At 42.6% G+C, this 22,350-nt stretch overlaps 1 protein-coding gene across 1 annotated transcript in view; it reads right to left on the bottom strand.

Moving 5' to 3' along the window:
* Positions 1-22,350, bottom strand: part of Ints4 (integrator complex subunit 4) — a 111,325-nt gene that overhangs the window by 75,732 nt on the left and 13,243 nt on the right. The window contains exons 4-7 of the mRNA XM_045146198.1: positions 17,553-17,659; positions 5,266-5,451; positions 2,987-3,037; positions 697-785 (exon numbers count right to left, since the gene is read on the bottom strand). Of these exons, the coding sequence (XP_045002133.1) occupies positions 697-785; positions 2,987-3,037; positions 5,266-5,451; positions 17,553-17,659 (433 nt within the window). The remainder of the gene's footprint in view (positions 1-696; positions 786-2,986; positions 3,038-5,265; positions 5,452-17,552; positions 17,660-22,350) is intronic.

The following is a 22,350-nucleotide window of genomic DNA, read 5'->3' as shown; positions in this document are numbered from 1 at the left end:
TGGAATTCACCATGTAGTCTCTGGATGGCCTCAAACTCACAACAATCCTTTCATCTCTGCCTCCCAGGTGCTGGGATTAAAAGTGTGAGCCACCATGCCTAGCTGCAAAAATATTTTTATTTATTTGAGAAAGAGACGAACGGGGATGGGGAGATAATGGGCACACTAGGGCCTCTAGCCACTGCAAAGAAACTCCAGATGCCACCTTGTGCATCTGGCATTATATGGATCCTGGGGAATCAAACCTGGGTTCTTTGGCCTTGCAGGCAAGCATCTTGACCAGTAAGCTATCTCTCCAGCCCTATGAAAACATTTTTAACCAAGGAAATACTACATAAAGAATCAGTATTCTCAAATTCACTTGAGACCTTTTATCTGGCATTTGGCCTAAACCAAACCAAACTAAAATGAGTCCTAAATGATTTCAACGAATAACATACATGCACCTCCAAAGAGTGCTGAAAAGCACTTAAGAAAGACAGTCTAATCTCTTCAATTACACATGAGGAAGTTGAGACCCAGAAGAGGGAAGGTCCTTCCCCAACGTGTACAGAAAGCTCACGGCTATCTGATTTTCACAGAGCTGTGCTTTCCCCTACCTCGCACTGACTTCCAAAAACTGCACCAACACTTCTTTTCTAGAGGTGGCTTTTTGTATGACAGAAAGCGTGAAAAGTGGCCTACAGGCATACTGACCTTTCAGGGTAGAGCTGACTGACAACCCAGATGAGCTGGACTGCGGCACTGCGCACTTGTTCGTAGTCATCAGACAGCAGTTTGCAGGCCTGAAAGAAGGATCAAGTCTGTCATGTCAGTTCGGTGTCCTTCCAGGTCCCTATTCAACCATTCTCAAAATGAAGATGGGGTGGCTGGGAAGGTGTCAATCAAAATATTCCTGAAAAGCTTTAATTTCTTGAACTTTTGCCCCACAAAGAAATCTTGGCCTTTGTGAGCTGCTCAGACTGTATTCTCACTACGTGACTTCCAACCCCCCATGTACAGCCGCGCTACATAGGCTGACTGATAACTAGAATATCAAACCTAGAAAACCCCACTGAGAACCCCCATTAGGGTTCTCCCAGGCTCAAACACCAAGGAATGAGGTTTGTCCTCCATCTGTAAAACCAAATCACGCATTTCTGTTTACTTTGGTTTGAAACCTTTAACCTCTACTGGAACCATTCACTCTTCCTGGGTATCCCCAGACTCCTCCCACTCCCGGATACTGATACTCAAAATAGCCTCCATCTTCAATTTCTCTTGAACTCAAGACCTGCACAACTACCTATGGCCTGGAGTTCTCCTTACTGATGTCCCACTAACCTTCCAAACAACATATAATCAAAACAAAACTTGCCACTGAACCACATTCTGCCTTAATCTCCCATCCTCCACTATCACTGCGTCATCACTGCCATGAGGCCTTCATCAGTACTTGCCTAGCTTACTGACACTCTTCCTACTAAACACCTGACCCAGCTGACTAAATTTTCTTTCCTCTGAGTCCTTATTCCCCAAGCTTCCTTTAATGACTTGGCTTACCACAAAGATTTCTATAAGGGAGAAAGGTGACAGTCACACAGATACAAGCATTCTGGACTCATTCTACTTCTTGTAAAAAAAATAAAGTTGGAGTCAGGCATGGTGGTATGTAATCCCAGCTCTGGAGAGGTGGAAGCAGAAAGCTCAGGTGGTCAAGGTTACACTTGGCTATACAAGTTTGAAGCCAGCCTGGGCTATGAGACCCTGTCTCAACAAATAAACACGGGCTGGGAAGATAGCTCAGTAGTTAAAGGCACTTGCTCTCAAAGCATGTAAGCCCATGTTCAATTCTCAAACCATCCATGTAAGCTGGATGTGAAAAGTGGTGTAAGAATCTGGTGTTCATCTGCAATAGCAAGAGGTTCTCACATGATTATGTACACATGTAAATAAATAAATTTTAAATAAATTAATTAAATTAATAAACTTGATTTACACATCAGTCACAGGGATATGCCTAATTATAATATTCCCTTGAGAGATAAAACCACTGTTAAGTGCTGGAGAGATGGCTTAGCGGTTAAGGCGCTAGCATGCATAGCCTAAGGACCCAGGTTGAGTCCCCAGTACCCTTGTAAGCCAGATGCACATGGTGGCGCATGTGTCTGAAGTTTGTTTACAATGGCTAGAGCCCCTGCTGTGCCCATTCTCTCTCTCTCTCATAAACAATAGAAATAAAATATTTTTTTAAAACTACTGTAAAGCAAACAAAATCTGATCTCTTGAGTGTAGATTTAGACTACCTATCACTAGATTCATTCAGTTGTTTTCCATGAGAAATAGCACTTTGTAAGGCCTTTTGCTGAAGGTGTCCAATAGCTTCCCTACAACTTCATTACTCCATTCTTTACCAATCTATATTCATGTGGCATCTTTTCATTTATTCCCTTGGCCTTGGGTCACCCTCTAGAAAAACTGAGTATGGTAATCAGAACTGAGTTCATGGATGGCCCTCCCAAAGAAAGAATGTAAGATTCCCTCCCTACCTCCTTTGCCTTTTCTGTCCCCTACCTTCTCTTCATTTTCTTTTCCCTCTCTCTGCTTTCTATCTCCTCTCTCTTTCTTTATTCCTGCCTTCCACTCTCTTTCCCCAGTACTGGGGATCCAACCCAGGCCCTGTGCATTCTAGGGAAGTGCTCTACCACTGAACTACATTCCTAGTCTACTTTATTTCTTTACACTATACTTTCTTCAGGCACTTTGGCTTTTGTACTAAGCTACCTAAATATCCCTAAGTCTTTTTCACATGTATTAGTGCAATTCAATTAAATATCTCACATTCTCTTCCTGAAGTGTTTTGGTATGACTCCTCATCCATCCTTATTAACATGGCCACTGTTAGCCAGCTGAAGTCCATATGTTTTTAAGTTCTGAGAAGCCATTTGACACCCCTCTACTAGCTTCACAAACCTTCTCCCCTTCCAGACAACGTAATTTAAGGTACCTGGATATAAATTGTTTGATGTAGCTTCAGTCCTCGTTCATGAAGCTGCAACTAGATAATAAAGACACAGTTTAAGTATTTGTAAAAAGGACCAATGTCTCCACACAATCACACATGTTTTCCCACATTCTATCAGACAAGTTAGCTTTAGCCAAAACTGGTGCTATACACATAAGAAAACAAGTCAAAGACTTTTCAGTGTAAGCACTCAAATATTTAATAATAATAATATTTAATAATCTAACCCATGGATTTTTAGAAAAAAGTATAGAAAATATGAAATAATGAGGAAGCTTAAGAAGAGGGCTCATGAATATAGCTCTAGATTCAATCCTTAGCACCAGAAAAAATGAAAATAAAAATAGCATCCAGTCGCTTTTATGTACATTTCCAAACCATGGAAGATATGACCTATAGTTATTGTAATACCAAATCATATTCCTCCCTTCAGGGCACAGAAACCTGGAGGCGTGTGACTTGGGATTCTAACAAGCATTGTTTATCCTTTCCATGTTTCACAGATGCAAATAAAAAGTACCAGAGAAGCTGGACGTGGTGGCGCACACCTTGAATCCCAGCACTCAGGAGGCAGAGGTAGGAGGATTGCCATGAGTTCAAAGCCACCCTGAGACTACATAGTGAATTCCAGGTCAGCCTGGGCCAGAATAAGACCCTGCCTCAAAAAAAAAAGAAAAGAAAAAAAAGAAAAGAAAAGAGCCAAAGAAAAGCACACTTGCTATTCCAGCAAGTCTTTCAGCTCTGCGAGGCCACTACCAGTACTTTCCTGGGAGTGTGCAGATATGTGCTAGGGGACTTCATAACCCATCCACAGCAACATAGCCATAAATTTAAGACAAAAAAGATGAGCCAGGAGCTGAAGAAATGGCTCTGCAGTTAAAAGCACTTGCTCACAAAGTCTAATGGCCTGAGTTTGATTCCCTAATACCGATGTAAAGCCGGATGTACAAAGTGGCACATACATCTGTAATACATTTGCAGTGGCAAGAGGCCCTGGTATGCCCATCCCCCCCCTCATTTTCTCTTTCTCTCTCTCCCTATCTCTGCTTGCAAATAGATTTTTTTTAAAAAAAAAAAACATTTTATTTATTTACTTGAGAGAGGGGGGTTAGAAAGAGGCAGACAGGCAGAATGAGCACACCAGGTTCTCCAGCCACTACAAACGAGCTCCAGACACACACGCTACCTTGTGCATCTGGCTTTATGTGGGTATTGGGGAACTGAACCTGGGTCCTTTGGCTTTACAAACAAATGCTTGCCTTAACCACTAAGCCATCTCTCCAGCCCCCCAATTTTTTTTTTTAAAAGATAAGCCAGGCATGGTGACACATCCTAGTTATCCTAGTACTCAGGAGGCTGAACCAGGAAGACTGTCCTGTGTTTACAGCTAGCCTAAAATATATATATAGCAAATAGCAGGCTAGCCAGAGATTCATAGCAAGACCTTGCCCAAAAAAAGGGGGGGGGGCTAAAAAGCTGGCTTAGCAGTTAAGGTGCTTGCTTGCAAAGCCTAATGACCTGAGTTCCATTCCGCAGTATCCACCTAACACTACATTCCCAAGTGGCACATGCATCTGGAGTTTGTTTGTAGTGGCTAGATGACCTGACTCGCCCATCCTCTTTCTCTTTCTCTCTCTCTCTCTCTCTGCCTGCAAATAAATAAAAACTTAAAACAAAAAGAAAAGAGGAAGGGAGGGAGGGGGGAGGGAAGAAAGGAGGGAGAGAGGAGAGAAAGAACCATGTGATGCATGCCCACAGTCAATCCCACATACCTGGCAGGAAGAGGCAGGAGGACAGGCAGCTTGAGCCTAGGAGTTGAGGACTAGCCTAAACATCAGCATAAGACAATCTTACTATGTACCCAGCGTTGTCCTAGAAATCTCTATATAGCTCACACTGACTTCAACCTCAAAATTCTCCTACCTCTGCCGCTCAAGTTCTGGGATAACAGGTGGACACTAGGACACCTAGCCAAGATCCTACCTTAAGAAAAAAGGCCAGGCATGGAGGCCCTGCTACTCTCAGCACTTGGGAGGCAGAGGTAGGATCATTGTGGGTTCCAGGTCAGACTAGGCTAGAGTGAAACCCTCCCTTGAGAAAGAAAAGAGGAAAGGAAAGGAAGAGAAGAAAGAAAAGGAAAGAAGAAAAGAAAGAGGAGGGAGGAAGGAAAGAAGGACGGGTGGATGGACAAAAGGAAGAATGAAGAAAGGGAGAGAGAGAGAGGTAGCAAGATACCCCCAATTACTTTTCATAACATTTACCATGGCTTTAATAGCTGCTGTTCTGACCCGTGGGTCTTGGTCACTGAAGTAATCCCCTATAATCTTCTGGACATCTCTGACAGGTAAGCCTTCAGCATCTTTTGTGACACTTTTCTCCAGAGAGCCAAGATTGCCAAGTAATTGCAGGCACTTATTTCTTACTCCATGGGAAGTATCTGTCAGGTGCTACAAAAAGAAAAGAGAAAGCAAAGGAACATGATCAAACTATCTTTTTAAGCCAAATGAAAAACCAGAAACAATAGTTTTACATCAATCCTGGAGACCCTTTCAATCACTATATTCTCATTAAGTCTATGTAGCAATCAAATTACTTGAGGACTTGTCTTCCCCCTCAAAACCTGAATCTTAAGAAAGTAAGACTTCAATGTTTTTCACCTTTGTATTCCCAACAGCTAATACCTCACCATAATGTGGTTCCTAGTGAGAGCTTTCTCATAACCATGCAGTATCCCATCTGCAAGGACATCAACATCTAGTCAGCCTTTCTGTTGACAGATAGTCTTTGGCTATGTGAATAATGCTACTATAAGATTTCTTGTATGTAGTTTTTGGTGCACGTTTATTTTTGTTGGGTATACACTTAGCAGTAGAATTTCTAGGTCATAAGACATTCAGTTTAAGAAGACACTGCCAGGGTTGGAGAGATGGCTCAGCACTTTATGGTGCTTGCTTGCAAAGCCTAACAGCCTGGGTTGGATTCCCCAGTACCCACATAAAGCCAGATACACAAAGTAGCACATGCAACTGGAATTTGTTTGCAGAAGCAAGAGGCCCTGGCACACCCATTCTCTCTCTCTCTCTCTGCTTGCAGATGAATGTGTATCAAATAAGATACTGCCAACTTGTTTTCCAAAGTGGTTGTGCTAATTTTAAATTACAACTTTACCAGGCTGCACAAGTGTCCCAGCAGTGCAGTGCTCAGTGCTAGCATTATCCTTCATTTCATTCCTCTTACCAACAGTTAAAGTCAGTTACCAGTTACCTTCCTCTTATACCTAGTCCAATGCTAGTAAAACTATTTACATGTGGTAGTAACAGGAACTAAAAGTTCTCTGAAGAAATTAGGTCATATACCAGGGAATAAAACTGTGAAGAGCTCTAATTCTCAAATATCTGACTGGGACTGAAAATAAGAAATAGAATATGGAAATATAGTACATTGCCAGGCATGGTGGCTCACGCTTTAAATCCCAGCATTTAGGAGGCATAGGTAGGAAGATTGCCACGAGTTCAAGGGCAGCCTGAGATTACATAGTGATTTCCAGGTCAGCCTGGGCTACAGTGAAACCCTACCTCAAAACAACAACAACAACAAAAGCATAGTATATATTACACACACACACACACACACACACACACACACACACACACAAGGTTTAACAAAACAATATTTAACCTCACATTTTTAAAATTTTTTTAAATTTATTTGCAAGCAGAGAGAGATAGAAAAACAGACAGAGAATGTGTACACCAGGGCCTCCAGCTGCTGCAAACAAACTCCATATGCATGTGCCATTTTGTGCATCAGACTTTATGTGGGTACTGGGGAATCAAACCCAGGTTGTTAGGTGTTTCAGGCAAGTACTTTAACTGCTGAGCCATCTCTCCAGCTCTAACCTCATGTCTTATAATGTGCCTTGAATTTCCATTCTGTTGTTTTTTCTTTTTTAAATATTTTATTTTTATTCATTTATTTGAGAGAGAGAGAGAGAATGGGTGCACCAAGGCCTTCAGCTGGTGCAAACGAACTCCAGATGCATGCGCCCCCTTGTGCATCTGGCTCATGTGGGATCTGGGAAATCAAACCTTGGTCCTTTGGCTTTGCAGGCAAGTGCCTTAACCACTAAGCCATTTCCACAGCCCTATTTGTTTTTCTTCAAATGTGTTTGCATGTGTGTGTGTGTCTGTAAAGCCTTCCACCCTGAGTTCAATACCCTAGTATCCACATAAGTCTGGGTCCAGAAAGTGGCACATGCCTCCATTCTATTTTTTTTTTAATCTCCAAAAAACAATTTAAAAAAAAAACCCTCCAATTAACACCTGGGAGTGGTGGTACACACCTTTAATCCCAGAACTCAGGAGACAGAGGTAGGAGGATCACCATGAGTTTGAGGCCAGCTTGAGACTATAGTGAATTCCAGGTCAGCCTGGGCTAGAGGGAGACCCTACCTCGAATCCCCCGACAAAAAAAAAAATCTTCAACTAAGCAGGGTGCGGTGGCTTACACCTTTAATCCCAGTACTCAGAGGCAGAAGTAGGAGGATGGCCCAAAGTTTACTTTAAAATACTACAGAATACAATAAGAAGTGAGGGAAGAAAATAGATAAAATATATTACAAGGTTAATTATGGAATTTAACCACTCAAAACTGGAAGAAAGCTGGTGTGGTGGCATACACCTGTAATCAGTACTCAGGAGGCTGTAGCAGGAGGATTATTATGAGTTCAAGGTCACCTTGGGCAACAGAGCAAGTACTTTTCCAACAGGGTTATGTGCTAAAACTCTGCATTGAAAGGTAGAGGAGATAGCTCAGCAGTTCAAAGGCACCTGCTTGCAAAGCCTGCTAGCATAAGATTCAAGCAGTCAGATGGGCAAGAGACTTTGCCATGCTCATATTCTCATTCTCTCTCCCCGCCCCACCCAAACACACAGAAATAAATAATTTTTAAGAGACATTTAAAAATAATTAGAGATGTGGGGGGGGGTATTACCATGGGATATTTTTTATAATCACGGAAAATGTTAATAAAAATTTTGAAAAGAAAAAAAAAGGTTGTAGAAGGAAGGGCAGGACTCCATATAACGTGCTCCCTCCAGACACAAAATGGCCTGGATATCCATGACCTCAAAGTCCCTGACACTACCTGCATAAGACCATCATAAGAGGAGGAAAAGATCAAGACATCAAAAGTAAATGAGAGACTGATTGAGATGGGGCGGGGGTATGATGGAGAGTGGAGTTTCAAAGGGGCAAGTGGGGGGAGGGAGGGTTATCACCATGGGTTATTTTTTTATAATTATGGAAGTTGTTAATAACATTTAAAAAAAAAATTAGAGAGATGGGCAGAAGAGATGGTTTAGTGGTTAAGGCACTTGCCTACAAAGCCAAAGGACCAAGGTTTGATTCCCCAGGACCCATGTACAGCCAGATGCACAAGACGGCACATGTGTCTGGAGTTCATTTGCAGTGCCTAGAGACCCTGGCATGCCCATCCACCCACCCATCCTCTCTCTCTCTCTCTCTCTCTGCTTCTTTCTCAAATAAATAAATAAATATACAAAGATTTTTTTTTAAAAAACAGGGTAATAAATGTGCAATTGTCCATAATATGAAGTATTTGAAAAAAACTGAAAAAAGAAGAAAGACCTAGTTTCAACTACTGCAATGATTTCACTTTCAGGTTCATCAAGAGGCTCAACTTAGGAATGAAAATTTTTACATACTATAAACCTTAACATGAACATTAGCTACTATTACTGTAACCTAAAAGAGTAAGAAAGGTATATATATATACATGGCTTCAAGAGGTGACAACTTGCATATACAACTGCCAAAACAAATTACCTTTGGACATTCCCTTCAAGTCCATAAAGTCTAGAATTTTCCATCCGAATAAAATCACTGATTTGAATTATACATTACTAGTTTCTGTCTAACTTCTTGCCCCATTGTCTGTCACTCTGTCTCCCTTCCTCTATGACCTAGGAACACAGTCACTGGAAATATTGTCAGTAATTACCATCCTTGTACTTGAACTTGACAACTCCCAACTACACAGGGAAGGAATGGGAGGCCCTGAGCCTGGGGTGTAGCTCAGTGACAGACCACTTGCTCAGCTTTCAAGAAATTCTTAAGTTCAATTGCTAGCACTATAATCAATAAAATTTAATTAAATAGAAGGACAGGGTTAAATGATAATGCCCAGCAATATACAGACTCAAAAGAGCCAATCTAGAACCCATGCCATCCAGCTATGACTTTCCACCCAGTTGCATAAACAATGTCATGATTTTCAAAAATTTGTTAACTATGTTCAATGTTGGGCATCTGAAATGTAAGTACTTAAAATGCTCTACAATATTTAATAGTTTTCTTTACAGATAGACACACAGTTACTCCCAAGTATCAATATTCTCCAATTATGAAGAATCCTCAAGTTTATAATTAGTAACAGATAAATAAAATGGAATGAAATCAATAACCAGTTATAATTGGCTTTCTAGGCTACCAACGTGTGTGTGTGTTGGTAAGAGGACAACTTTGGGTGCTCTTCCTTTTTTTTAATGTTTGTTTGTTTTATTGAGATAGGGTCTCACTCTAGCCCAGGCTAACCTGGAACTCACTGTGTAGTCCCAGGCTGGCCTCAAATTCACAGCGATCCTCTTTATCTCTGCCTCCTGAGTGCTAGGATTAAAAGCATGTATCACCATGCCCAGCAAAGAGATTTAAAAAAATTTTTTTAATATTTTATTTTATTTATTTGAGAGAAAGAAGCAGATAGAGAAAGAGAATGGGCACAGCAGGGCCTTCAGCCACTACAAATGAACTCCAGATGCATGTGCCACCTTGGGCATCTGGCTTACATGGGTCCTGGTGAATCAAATCTAGGTCCTTTTTGGTTTTGCAGGCAAGTGCCTTAACCACCAAGCCATGTCTCTAGCCCTATTTTTGGTATTTTGGGGATAAGGTCTCACTCTAGCCCAGGCTGATGTGGAATTCACTCTGTAGCCCCAGGCTGGCCTTGAACTCATAGTGATCCACTTACTATGCTTCCCCCGCCCAAGTGCTAGGATTAAAGGCATGTGCCACAAAACCCAACATCCCTTCCTTTTTTTAGACAAGACTTTTCACTGGCCTGGAACACACCAAGTAGGCTAGACTGGGTGGCCAGCAAGCCCCAGTGATTCGTCTACCTCCATCAGGACTAAGATGACATTTGACTGAGATCACAAGCGTGTGCCACCATGCCCAGAATTTTATATATTTAGGTGGGTTCTGAGGGATTGAACTCAGGTGATCATACTTGCAAAGCAAACATTTTACTATGCTCTCTCCCCAACCTCCCTGCCAACACCTTCTGCAAGTAACATACCCACACATAGACAGCTATGAAACAAAGCAAAAAGAAAGATGTACCAAATAGGTAAGCATATTAAGGATAATACTAAGAAGAAATTACAAGTACAGAAAAAGAATAAAAATCTAGAATGAAAATTGTGGGCTTGGGTTTGAGTTGCAAGCAGAGCTGATAACACATGATTCAGATTTCAAATCAACATACGAAGATGTAAACATTCATCCTCTTGCTAAGTCCAGTGAGCGAACATAAAACAACACCCAGTAACAGTGAGCACACCTAGCACCCAGCCCTTGGTTTCTAAATGTGATTCTCGGCTGGGCATGGTGGTACATGCCATTAATCCCAGCACTTGAGAGGCCATGGTAGGAGGATTGCCATGAGTTTGAGGCCACCCTGATACTAGAGAGTGAATTCTAGGTCAGCCTGGGCTAGAGTGAAACTCTACCTAGAAAAACCTATATGTACATATGATTCTCCACTGAAGGGAACCAGAGCATCTTTCACAGAAGTGATGCAGGAATAGAGCGGAGAAAGGCAAGATATGCCAAAAGTACTTTATTTTACCGCCCCCCCCAAAAGTGCTCAAAGAATGAAAGAGAGAAGACTAAAGGACAGACACACTAACTTAAAGAATCTCCTACTTGGTCAAATTAAAATATCTGGGAGCTAGATAGATGGCTTAATGGTTAAGGTACTTGCCGACAAAGCCAAAGGACCCAGTTTCAATCCCCCAGTACCCACATAAAGTCAGATGCACTAGGTGACACATGCATCTGGAGTTCATTTGCAATGGCTAGAGGCCCTCGCATATCCATTCTCTCTCTCGTGCACGCTCAAATAAATAAATAAATATTTTAAAGTACCTTTTAATGGGCTGGAGAGATGGTTTAGCGGTTAAGGCTGTGAAGCCTAAGGACTTGGGTTTGAATCCCCAGGGCCCACATAAGCCAGATACACAAGATAGAGCATACTTCTGGAGTTCGTTTGCAATGACTAGAGGCCCTGGCACCCTCCTCCCCCATCTGTTTCTTTCTCTTTCTCTACCTCTTTCTCAAATAAATAAATAAAAGCAAAACTCATTATTTAAAAAAATATCTAGACATCAAGATGAATCACAGCAAAAGATTATAATCCACTGAGTAAGAAAACAATGAGTTCATAACTGAACTCACTGCATTTATATTCATAACTGATATAAATTCAAAATTTGATGTCACTACCTACACAAGGCCATTATAAGAGGAGGAAAAGATCATGACATCGAAATAAAAGAGAAACTGATTGAGATGGGGAGGGGATATGATGGAGAATGGAGTTTCAAAGGGGAAAGTGGGGGGAGGGAGGGTATTACCATGGGATATTGTTTATAATCATGGAATTTGTTAATAAAAATTTGGAAAAAATAAATAAACAAAAATAAAAAAAAATAGCCGGGCATGGTGGCGCACGCCTTGAATCTCAGCACTTGGGAGGCAGAGGTAGGAGGATCGCCATGAGTTCGACGCCACCCTGAGACTCCATAGTGAATTCCAGGTCAGCCTGGGCTGGGGTGAAACCCTACCTCGAAAAACCAAAAATAAATAAATAAATAAATAAAATAAAGGAGTGCACCACCATACCCAGCTTCCTTCTATAAATGTGAGGCTTTTTGTTTTGAATCAATTTTTTTTTTTATAAAAAGAAACAAGAAGGAAGCCAGGTGTGGTGGCACATGCCTTTAATCCCAGCACTAGGGAGGCAGAGGTAGGAGTATCACCATGAGTTCGAGGCCAGACTGAGACTACATAGTGAATTCCAGGTCAGCCTGGACTAGTGTGACATCCTACCTCAAAAAAAACAAAAAAAAAAGAAACAAAAGGGAATGAAATGAGTATATTGTTTCATAAACAGCAAAAAAGTATTACATTGTCCATAAAAACAAGTGTCTTGGGCTGGAGAGATGGCTTAGCGGTTAAGCGCTTGCCTGTGAAGCCCAAGGACCCAGGTTCGAGGCTCGATTCTCCAGGACCCACATTAGCCAGATGCACAAGGGGGCGCACACATCTGAAGTTCATTTGCAGTGGCTGGAGGCCCTAGCATGCCCATTTTCTCTCTCTCTCTCTGTCTCTCTCTCTCTCTCCCTCTCTCTCTCTCTCTCTCTCTCTCTCTCTCTGTCTCTCTCTCTATCTGCCTCTTTCTGTCACTCACAAATAAATAAATATGAACAAAAAATTATTTAAAAAAATAAGTGTCTGTAAGACTATAAAAGAAAAGGGGCCGCTATAGTAGAACTAGAGCAACACTGGTGCAGTTATAAGAATCCGCACAAGTTGCTTCGCCTCCTACCGAACAAGCAAAGTGGAACCAATGAACGAGCCCAGACTGCAATCAGACAGCTTGAATTCCATTACTTGCCCTGCAACTTAACATCTGAGCTGCTGCTGCTGTTTCGTCCTCTTCTTCCCCCTGCTTTTCTTCTGCTTTGAGACAGGGTCTCCTGCAGCCCAGGCAGACCTCAAACTCACTATGTAGCTGAGGGTGACCTTGAACTCCCAATCCTCCTGAGTGCTGTAATTACAGGCCTGTGCCACCATGCACAGTTTATGTGGTGCTGGGGATCAAACCCAGGGCCCCATGCCTGCTAGGAAAATACCCTACCAACTGACCTACATCCCTAGCCTTCCAGAAGTCTTTTAACTTCTGAAACTAACACTATCCCATACCACAAAATTTTATGGTGAATGGACTCAATTAATTTACTAATTATTATACATAAAACCAGCTATTGACATCTGGTATATAGAGACATTCAGTAAGCTCCAGCTAGAACCTGCCACTTAGCACATGCTTTTAAAAAATAAAATAAAATAAAATAAAAAGAAGGTGAGCGAATGATGACAGAATAAAATGAAACAAAGTGACAGATCTGGGACACACAAGCAGGAACTTTCTAGCAATACATCAGACATGCTCCAGAAAAAGATTCATGAACTTCTAGGAACTTCAGCTTGCAATAGAAGCCATGCCTACATGAAGGGGAAGATAAGGCAGGCAGTAATTCCTAGCAGAGGGTGCGGCTCTCACGCTGGGAACCACCCTGATTTAAAATAAAAAGGGGGCTGGAGAGATGGCTTAGCGGTTAAGTGCTTGCCTGTGAAGCCTAAGGACCCCAGTTCAAGGCTCAATTCCCCAGGACCCACATTAGCCAGATGCACAAGGAGGCACACGTGTCTGGAGTTCGTTTGCAGTGGCTGGAGGCCCTGGCGCACCCATTCTCGCTTTCTCTCTCTCTCTCTCTCTCTCTCTCTCTCTCTCTCTCTCTCTGCCCCTTTCTATCTGTTGCTCTCAAATAAATAAATAAAAATTTTAAATAAATAAATAAAAACAGCTCACTCAGGGAGAAGGGGTGTAGTGGAGCTGAGCAGTACAGGGCTTCTCTGACATGCTGAAGACCCTGGGTTCAACCCTCAGCACAGAAAAAAAAATTTCAAAAACCAAAACCAAAATGCTCAATTGAGCATTTTGCCTCCATTAGTTCTTTACCTCCACATTATTTATACTAAAAATGTGAAACATATATTCTTAAATCTGCACAATGCCTCCTATGTAATAAGTCCTCAAAACATTCATCAAAATAAGGTACTGAAACTGAAAAGAGAAACCCAGATATGAAGAGATGACCCTCAGTTATGAAAGTCACTATTCTTTTTTCAAATAAATTAAAACCTTCTAGCTATTAAGGTAACCAGGCAACAATGACACATAACCAATGTATTATTGCACACTGACTCAGCCCAAAAGTGAGTCTAAATGACACCTTCATAGCAACAATTACAAGTTTATGATGTCCTTCCCCTATAGGTCACTGCTTACACCATGTTCTTCATCATCAAGAAGTGCTAACTCGGGCTGGAGAGATAGCCTAGTGGTTAAGGCACTTCCTGCAAAGCCTAAGGACCCAGGTTCACTTCTCCAGGTCCCATGTAAACCAAATGCACATGGTGGTACATGCGTCTGGAGTTTGTCTGCCATGGCTAGAGGCCCTGATGTGCCCATTCTCTCCCTCTCTCCCTCTCTGTCTATAAAATAAATAAATAAAAACTTTAAAAAGCTGGGTGTGGTGGTACACGCCTTTAATCCCAGCACTAGGGAGGCAGAGGTAGAAGGACTGCTGTGAGTTCGAGGCCACCCTGAGACTACATAGTGAGTTCCAGGTCAGCCTGAGCCAGAGTGAGACCCTACCTTCAGGGAAAAAAAAAAAAAAAAAAGAAGTACCAACTATCTGGAGATGCTATTTTGGTTGTGTCCTTTCTCAGGCCACAAAGCATCACTGTTCTTTAATATTAATAAGAGTGACTAAACAAATGACATTTCCAGCAATTAGAGAAATCTGTGCCAAAAATAATAAAACAGGGGCTGCAGAGTTGGTTTAGTGGTTAAGGCATTTGCCTGCAAAGCCAAAGGATCCCGGTTCGACTCTCCAGGACCCATGTAAACCAGATACACATGCAGGCACATGCACTGGAGTTGGTTTGCAGTAGCTGGAGGTCCTGGTGCAATCATTCCTTCTCTCTCTCAAATAAACAAATAAAATAAACCAACCAGCTTGAGACTTTTCTTATAGGAAAAAAATAGTGACTAAGTGCATCAAGAAAAACTGACAATGTAAGGAGCTAAATAAGCTAAATAATAATTAATAATGATATATAATAATAATAAATAAAAATAGTGTGTTAACTCATTCAGTTTCAATATGGCTTGTTAAATTTTTATGTATTTATTTATTTGAGAGAGAAAGAGAAATGGCTTTCTAATTCCATGAATATATGTATAACCCAATTCCAATATACTTGTCGTTTTAAATTATTTATTTATTTATTTGCATGTGTATATGGATGGATGCTCAATGGTCTTTTTTTCTTTTTTGAGGTAGGGTCTTGCTCTAGCCCAGGCTGACCGGAATTCACTATGTAGTGTCAGGGTGGCCTCAAACTCATGGTGATCCTCCTAACTCTGCTTCCCTAGTGCTGGGATTAAAGGTGTGCACCACCATGCCCAGCTTGATGGTCTTTTTTAAAAAAAACTTTTAAAATGATATTTTATTTATTTAAGAAAGAAAGAGAGGCAGATAGAGAAAATGGGTACATCAGGGCCTCTAGCCACTGCAAATGAACTCCAAAAGCATGTACTACCTTGTGCATCTGGCTTACATAGGTACTGGGGAATTGAGCCTGGGTCCTTAGGCTTATGCGAGCAAGCGCCTTAACCACTAAGCCATCTCTCCAGCACCCCCATGGTCTTATGTTGCTGCAAACAAATGCTCATCTGGCCTTTATGTGAGTTGATAGGGAATTGAATCGGGGCCAGCAGGCTTTACAAGCATTGCAGTCAGGTTTGCATTGCTGGCAGAAAACACTCGACCAAGAGCAGCTTGTGGGAAAAAGGGTTTATTTTGACTTACAGACTCAAGGGAAAGCTCCATTATGGCAAGGGAAATTGGTATGAGTGACAGTGGACATCACCTCCTGGCCAACATCAGATGGAAACACCATGTGCCAAATACTGGCAACGGGAAACTGGCTATAATACCCATAAGCCCACCCCCAACAATACACTGCCTCCTGGAGACGTTAATTCCCAAATCTCCATCAGCTGGGAACCTAGTGTTCAGAACACCTCAGTTTATGGAGAACACCTGAGTCAAACCACACAGCAAGCAAGCACCTTTAACCACTGAGGCGTCTCCACTTGTCTTCTGATAATAAAATAAAATTACTAACTGCACATGGTAGTGCACAGCTGTAATCTCAACACTCAGAAGGCTGAAGCAGGAAAGCTATTTATAATCCCTATAAACCGCCTATAATCCCAGCACTAGTGATACAGAGACAGGGGATCCCCAGGGCAAGGTGGCTAGTTAGACAGGCCAAACCAGTGAGCTGTGAGTCCAACTAACAGACCCTGTCTCAGGAAGTAAAGTGGACAACAACTGAGAAAGACACCCAGTGTCAACCTCTGGCATCCACGTGTGCGCACACACAGAGAGTGAGGGAGAGAGAAATGCTCCAAGTTCAATCAAAGCGTACAATTAATATATATGTACTTCTTGGGCTGGAAAGATGGCTTAGCGGTTAAGGCGATTACCTGCAAAGCCAAAGGACCCAGGCTGGACTCCCTAGGACCCACATAAGCCAGATGCACAAGAGGGTGCATGCATCTAGAGTTTGTTTCCAGTGGCTGGAGGACCTGACACACCCATTCTCTCTCTATCTCTCCCTGCCTATTTCTTTTTTTTTTTCCCCTACCTATTTTTGTATCTCTCTCTCTCAAATAAGTAAATAAAAATATAATATATATGTACTTCTTTTATAATCAGAAAAAAATGAATTTTCTTAGACAATTACATATATCTATCTGTACAACTTATTGAACTAACAAGGCATAATAAAGATTATGAGTTCCAGGGTAAGAGAAGCCAGAATATAAAGCCTGGTTCTGCAGCCTAACTGTGAGAAACTGAGAAAGTTAGACTTCTTAAGCCTCAGCTTCGGTAATAGGGTCACAGCACTTACCCAAAAGACCATACTAAGCACAACATACATAAGAGCTGTGTCCTATAATCACTTCCATTTCTTTTGGGGAGGATGAGGAAGTTCATTTTATAATAAGGTACTTAGCTTTAATCCTACCTGACACTAAAGGCATGAAAAGAGGCAGCTTAAAACTATTAGAAATTGGGCTGCAGAGATAGCTTAGCAGTTAAGGTGCTTGCCTGAAAAGCCAAAGGACCCAGGTTCAATTCCCCAGGACCCATATAAGCCAGATGAACAAGGTAGTACATGCATCCGGAGTTTGTTTGCAACAGCTAAAGGCCCTGGCACACCCATTCTCTCTCTCAAATAAATTATAATTTAAAAAAATATTAGAAGTGGCCAGGCGTGGGGGTGTACACCTTTAATCTCGGCACTCAAGAGACAGAGGTAGGAGCATCACTGTGAGCTGAGGTCAGCCCAGAGCTACAGAGTGAGTTGCAGGTCTGCCTGGGCTAGAGTGAGACCCTACCTCAAAAACAACAAGAACAAAAGCCTACCATAAGTCCTTGCAATCCTCAGTTGCAGGTGTAGGATGGGCCGGAGCAGATTTTACAACTCCAACTACTACAGATAATGAGAAACCATTCAAGAATGGAAACCATTACACTCTTACCTTGCAGGCTACATCCACTAATCGCAGCTGGATGGCTTGATTCTCTGGTAGCTTAGTGCCGATAGCAAGCAAAGTGTCCAGCAGCTGAGCTAGGACCTGGTGAGACTCTAGAAAAAGACAGAAGCTTGCCATAAAAACTAATAAACTCTGAGCAGGGCATGGTAGCACATGCCTCTAACCCCAGGCAGAGTGAAACCCTACCTCAAAATTGTAACAGGCAGAAGACAAATGAAGCAGGATCTCCCCCCACCCCATGTTCTGCTTTAGCCACAGCAAGCAAGCAGCCTTCCTGTCCAGCAGGCAAACACATGGAGCACTGAAAGGACACATACATGTACATATAACACACACATACATAGCACCCCCCCAAACACACAACCACATTAAACCCATACACACACGCACAAGCAAAAAAAAAAAAAAAAAAAATCGGGCTGGAGAGATGCCTTTGTGGTTAAAGCATTTGCCTGCAAAGCCAAAGGATCCCAGTTCGATTCCCCAGGACCCACGTTAGCCATATGCACAAGGGGGCGCACACATCTGGAGTTCGTTTGCAGTGGCTGGAGGCCCTGGCACACCCACTCTCTCCCCACCACCTACCTCTTTGCCTCTCTCAAATAATTACAATGTATATTTTTTTAATCCAGAGGGACTAAAAGGATGGGTCACTGGGTGAAGTGCTTACTATCTAAGCATGAGACCTGAGCTGAGAACCTCAGCACCCACCCGCCTGGCGTGGTAGCATTTCTGTAATACCAGTGCTGGGAAGCAGACAATGCCCAAACCTTGCTGGCCAGCTAGTCTAGCTGAGTGAGTGAGTGGGAGTGGTTTCAGTGAGTGACCCAAAAAATCAAGTGGAAGAGTGACGGAGGAAAACAACCCACATCAGCCTCTGGCTTCCACACACGTTACATGTGCATGAGCACCCACCACAAATTCACATGCATACACATACAAACACACATCCACACATGCACATACACCACAAACATGCAAAAATATATTATTTTTGGTGGGGGGTAGGGTCTCACTCTAGCTCAGGCTGACCTGGAACTCACCCTGTAGTCCTAGGCTGGCCTCAAACTCAAACAAAAAAAAGGCGTGCATCACCAATGCCCAGTGCAAAAAAAAAAATTTTTTTTAAGAGAAAAATGAAGCCCACGACTTTAATCCCAGCACTCGGAGGCAGAGGTAGGAGGATCGCTGTGAGTTCGAGGCCACCCTGGGACTATACAGTGAGTTCCAGGTCAGCCTGGGCTAGAGCGAGACCCTACCTCGAAAAACCAAAAAGAAAAAAGAAAACAAAGAAAGGGCTCAGTGGGTAAAGTGCTCACATCCACCTAAATGTGACAAATGCCAAGTGTGACGGTGGCACCTTTAATCCCTTAAATCCCGGCACGATTACTGGCTAACTAAAAACATGAATGCACACTTATACAAACCACATATATACAACAAAATTAAAAAAATTTTTTCAGTTGTTCAAGGTAGGGTCTCACTCTAGCCCAGGCTGACCTGGAATTCACTATGTAGTCTCAGGGTGGCCTTGAACTCACAGCGATTCTCCTACCTCTTCCTCCCAAGTACTGGGATTAAAGGCGTGTACCACCACACCTGGCTAATTTTTTTTTAAGTTGTTACATCTTGGAACACTTCTTAGTAAGCTTTTAGTTAAGAACACATGTATTTATCTCTGTACTTCCCTAAAGCATCCCCATCTTAAGAGTAAGGAAAATAAAAGGGCATCAACTTATGCAAGGAAAACAGAGCAGAAGAAAAGAAGTAGAATAGTAAAATGACAGAAAGATGTTAGCAAAGAGTAAATGAAGACTAACCATAACACTCCAGGCGGCCTCAAGAGTTGAAACTCAAGAACGAAAATGAGATGAGGCAAGGATACACTTAACATCTCAATGAAAGGCAGTTGGAACCCTGGTCCTTCCTACACGGCCAAGTACCATTGAAACATGTTTATTCCAAGTTTATTGTATACAGAAAATAGACCAGAAAGAATGCAATTCTGGGGTGGGTGGCGGTGCTGGGGAGATGGCTTAGCAATTGAAGTGCTTGCCTGAGAAGCCTGAGGACCCAGGTCTGATTCCCCAGTACCCACATAAACCAGATGCACAAAGTGGTACATGCATCTGGAGTTTGTTTGCAGTGGCTGGCGGTCCTGGTGTGCCCATTCTCTCTCTGTGTCTCTCAAATAAATAAATACAGTATTTTTTAAAAAGAATGTAATTCTGGAAAACACTTGATGAGGGCAGGGAAGAGAGAGAGTGCAGAAGAGGAGCTTTTGTTGTTAGGTTGGTTGATTTTGCAGCGCTGGGGTCCAACCCAGGACCTGCACACTTCTTGGCAAATGCTCATCGCAGAGCCCCAGCTGCAGCCCCAGAGGAGACTGAGAAACAGTCTGCATGCTGATGAATAACAAGATGAAGATGCCTCCATCCTCCCTCCCCAGGGCTCCCTTTAGGTGCTTGGTGCTCTGGCTCCAAGAACCCAGTAGCCTGGCATCTCGGTCTTCTTGGAGATTTATGAACTTCTCATTGGAAGAACTTACAGGCCCAGAAAAACAAAACAAAACAAAAACCTCCAAAAGATGCCAACATTTAAAAGTTCTCCAAGGTATGCAGGATCACCAGAGAGTAGAAGCTACCAGGTAATAACAAGCCTATTCATGTAGACAGACACACAGACAGAATATCTGTCAGCCTTTTGTTGTTGTTGTTGTTGAGGTAGGGTCTCACTCTAGCCCAGGCTGACCTAGAATTCACTATGTATTTTCAGGCTGGCCTCGAACTCACAGCCATCCTGCCGCTACCTCCCGACTGCTGGGATTAAAGGTTTGTGCCACCACACCCAGCTCACCTCTCAGCTTTCAGTGCCTCATACTGAATGTAAATGCAAAGTCAAAGGTAACCAAGGATAGCTTCTAGGACAAGCAAACAGTGTGGAGGGGGCAGAAGGAGACCTAGGGATTTAGTTCAACTTCCCTAGGCATGAGCTACAGTATGAAAGAAACCACAAATGCAGGGAATAGAAAAGAGGCAAAAAAAAAACCTCCAACACTATCTTATTTCTTCAAAATGACAATTCTATCCAGAGGCAGAGGTAGAGGATCACCGTGAGTTGGAGGCCACCCTGAGGCTACATAGTGAATGCCAGGCCAGCCTGGGCTACAGCGAGACCCTACCTCCAAAAAAAAACACAAAAAAACCAAAAACCATTTTTAAAGAAATTTTGGTAAGTTTCTTTTTCTTACTTTATTTATTTGAGAGAGAAAAAGAGGTATAGAGAGGGAGAAAATGGGCATACCAGGAACTCCAGACACTGCAAACAATGCATGTGTCCCCTTGTACATCTGGCTTATGTGGGTCCTGAGAAATTGAACCAAGGTCCTTTGGCTTTGCAAGCAAATGCCTTAACCACTAAGCCATCTCTCCAGCCCTTACTTTTTATTTATTTGAGACAGAGAGGGAGGGGAAAGAGAGAGAATGGCATGCCAGGGCTTCTAGCCACTGCAAATGAACTCCAGATGCATGTGCCACCTTGTGCATCTGGCTTACGTGGGACCAGAGAATCAAACCTGAGTCCTTAGGATTTGCAGGCAAGCGCCTTAACCACTAAGCCATCTTTTTAGCCCCCCCCAAAAACAGACCATTTTATATAACAATCATGAAAAGCTACCTAAAGCCTGTGACACTTAACTCTTGCCTGAAAATTTAGCAATATAATTGAAATCCTTAATCCAGACTTCTCTCCTGGGTTTCTGACCTATAATCCTACACATTTCCACATGGATAATAAGAAATGTTTCCACATAAAATCAAATTCCTCAGAGGCACCAAATTCTTTTAAAACTAAACATGATTATTGTATGCCTTCATTCAGAAATCCTCACATGGCCTCAATGCCAATTAACATCCAAGTTCCTCAGCACTCAAGACTACCTTTTGACTTCACAGCATCTTGCCATTCCCTCTGCTCTCTCCAATACCTATTCACATATCTCACATATCTCTTGTACTTTGTCAGCTCTGCCTGCTGTTGTTGGAATGCTCCCTACCTTGGGTTACTCTTCCCCACCTCGAACTTTCCATGCTGGCCTGGAACTCACTTTGTAGCCAAGCATGACCTTTGTGGTGGTTTGATTCAGGTGTCCCCCATAAACTTGGGTGTCCCCAGCTGGTGGCAATTTGGAAATTCGAGCCTCCTGGAGACAGTGTATTGTTGGGGATGGGCTTATGGGTGTTGTCACAGTCAGGTTCGCATTACTGGTAGAAATCACCCAACCAAGAGTAGCTTCTTGGAAAAAAAAGGGGGGCTTATTTTGGCTTACAACTCAAGAGAGAAGCTCTATGATGGCAGGGAAAATGATGGCATGAGCAGAGAGGGTGGACATCACCTCCTGGTCAACATCAGGTGGGCAACAGCAACAGAAGAGTGTGCCACACACTGGCAAGGAAGAACTGGCTATAACACTCATAAGCCCAGCCCCAACAATACACTGCCTCCTGGAGGTGTTAATTCCCAAATCTCCATCAGCTGGGAACCTAGCATTCAGAATGCCTAAGTATACAGGGGACACCTGAATCAAACCACCACAGGTGTTAGAGCCAGCTTCCTTTTGCCAGTGTTTGACATACCTCCTGCTGCTGTTGTCCACTCTCTGCTCAGGCCATCGTTTCCCCCTGCAATCATGGAGCTTCCCCTAGAGTCTATAAGCCAAAATAAACTTTCTCCTCCCATGAACTGCTTCTGGGCAGGTGCTCTGTGTTAGCAAGGAGAAGCTAAC

This window comes from Jaculus jaculus, chromosome 3 (assembly GCF_020740685.1).
Source record: "Jaculus jaculus isolate mJacJac1 chromosome 3, mJacJac1.mat.Y.cur, whole genome shotgun sequence".
Classification (NCBI taxonomy): domain Eukaryota; kingdom Metazoa; phylum Chordata; class Mammalia; order Rodentia; family Dipodidae; genus Jaculus; species Jaculus jaculus.
This window is presented reverse-complemented; position numbering and strand designations above follow the sequence as displayed.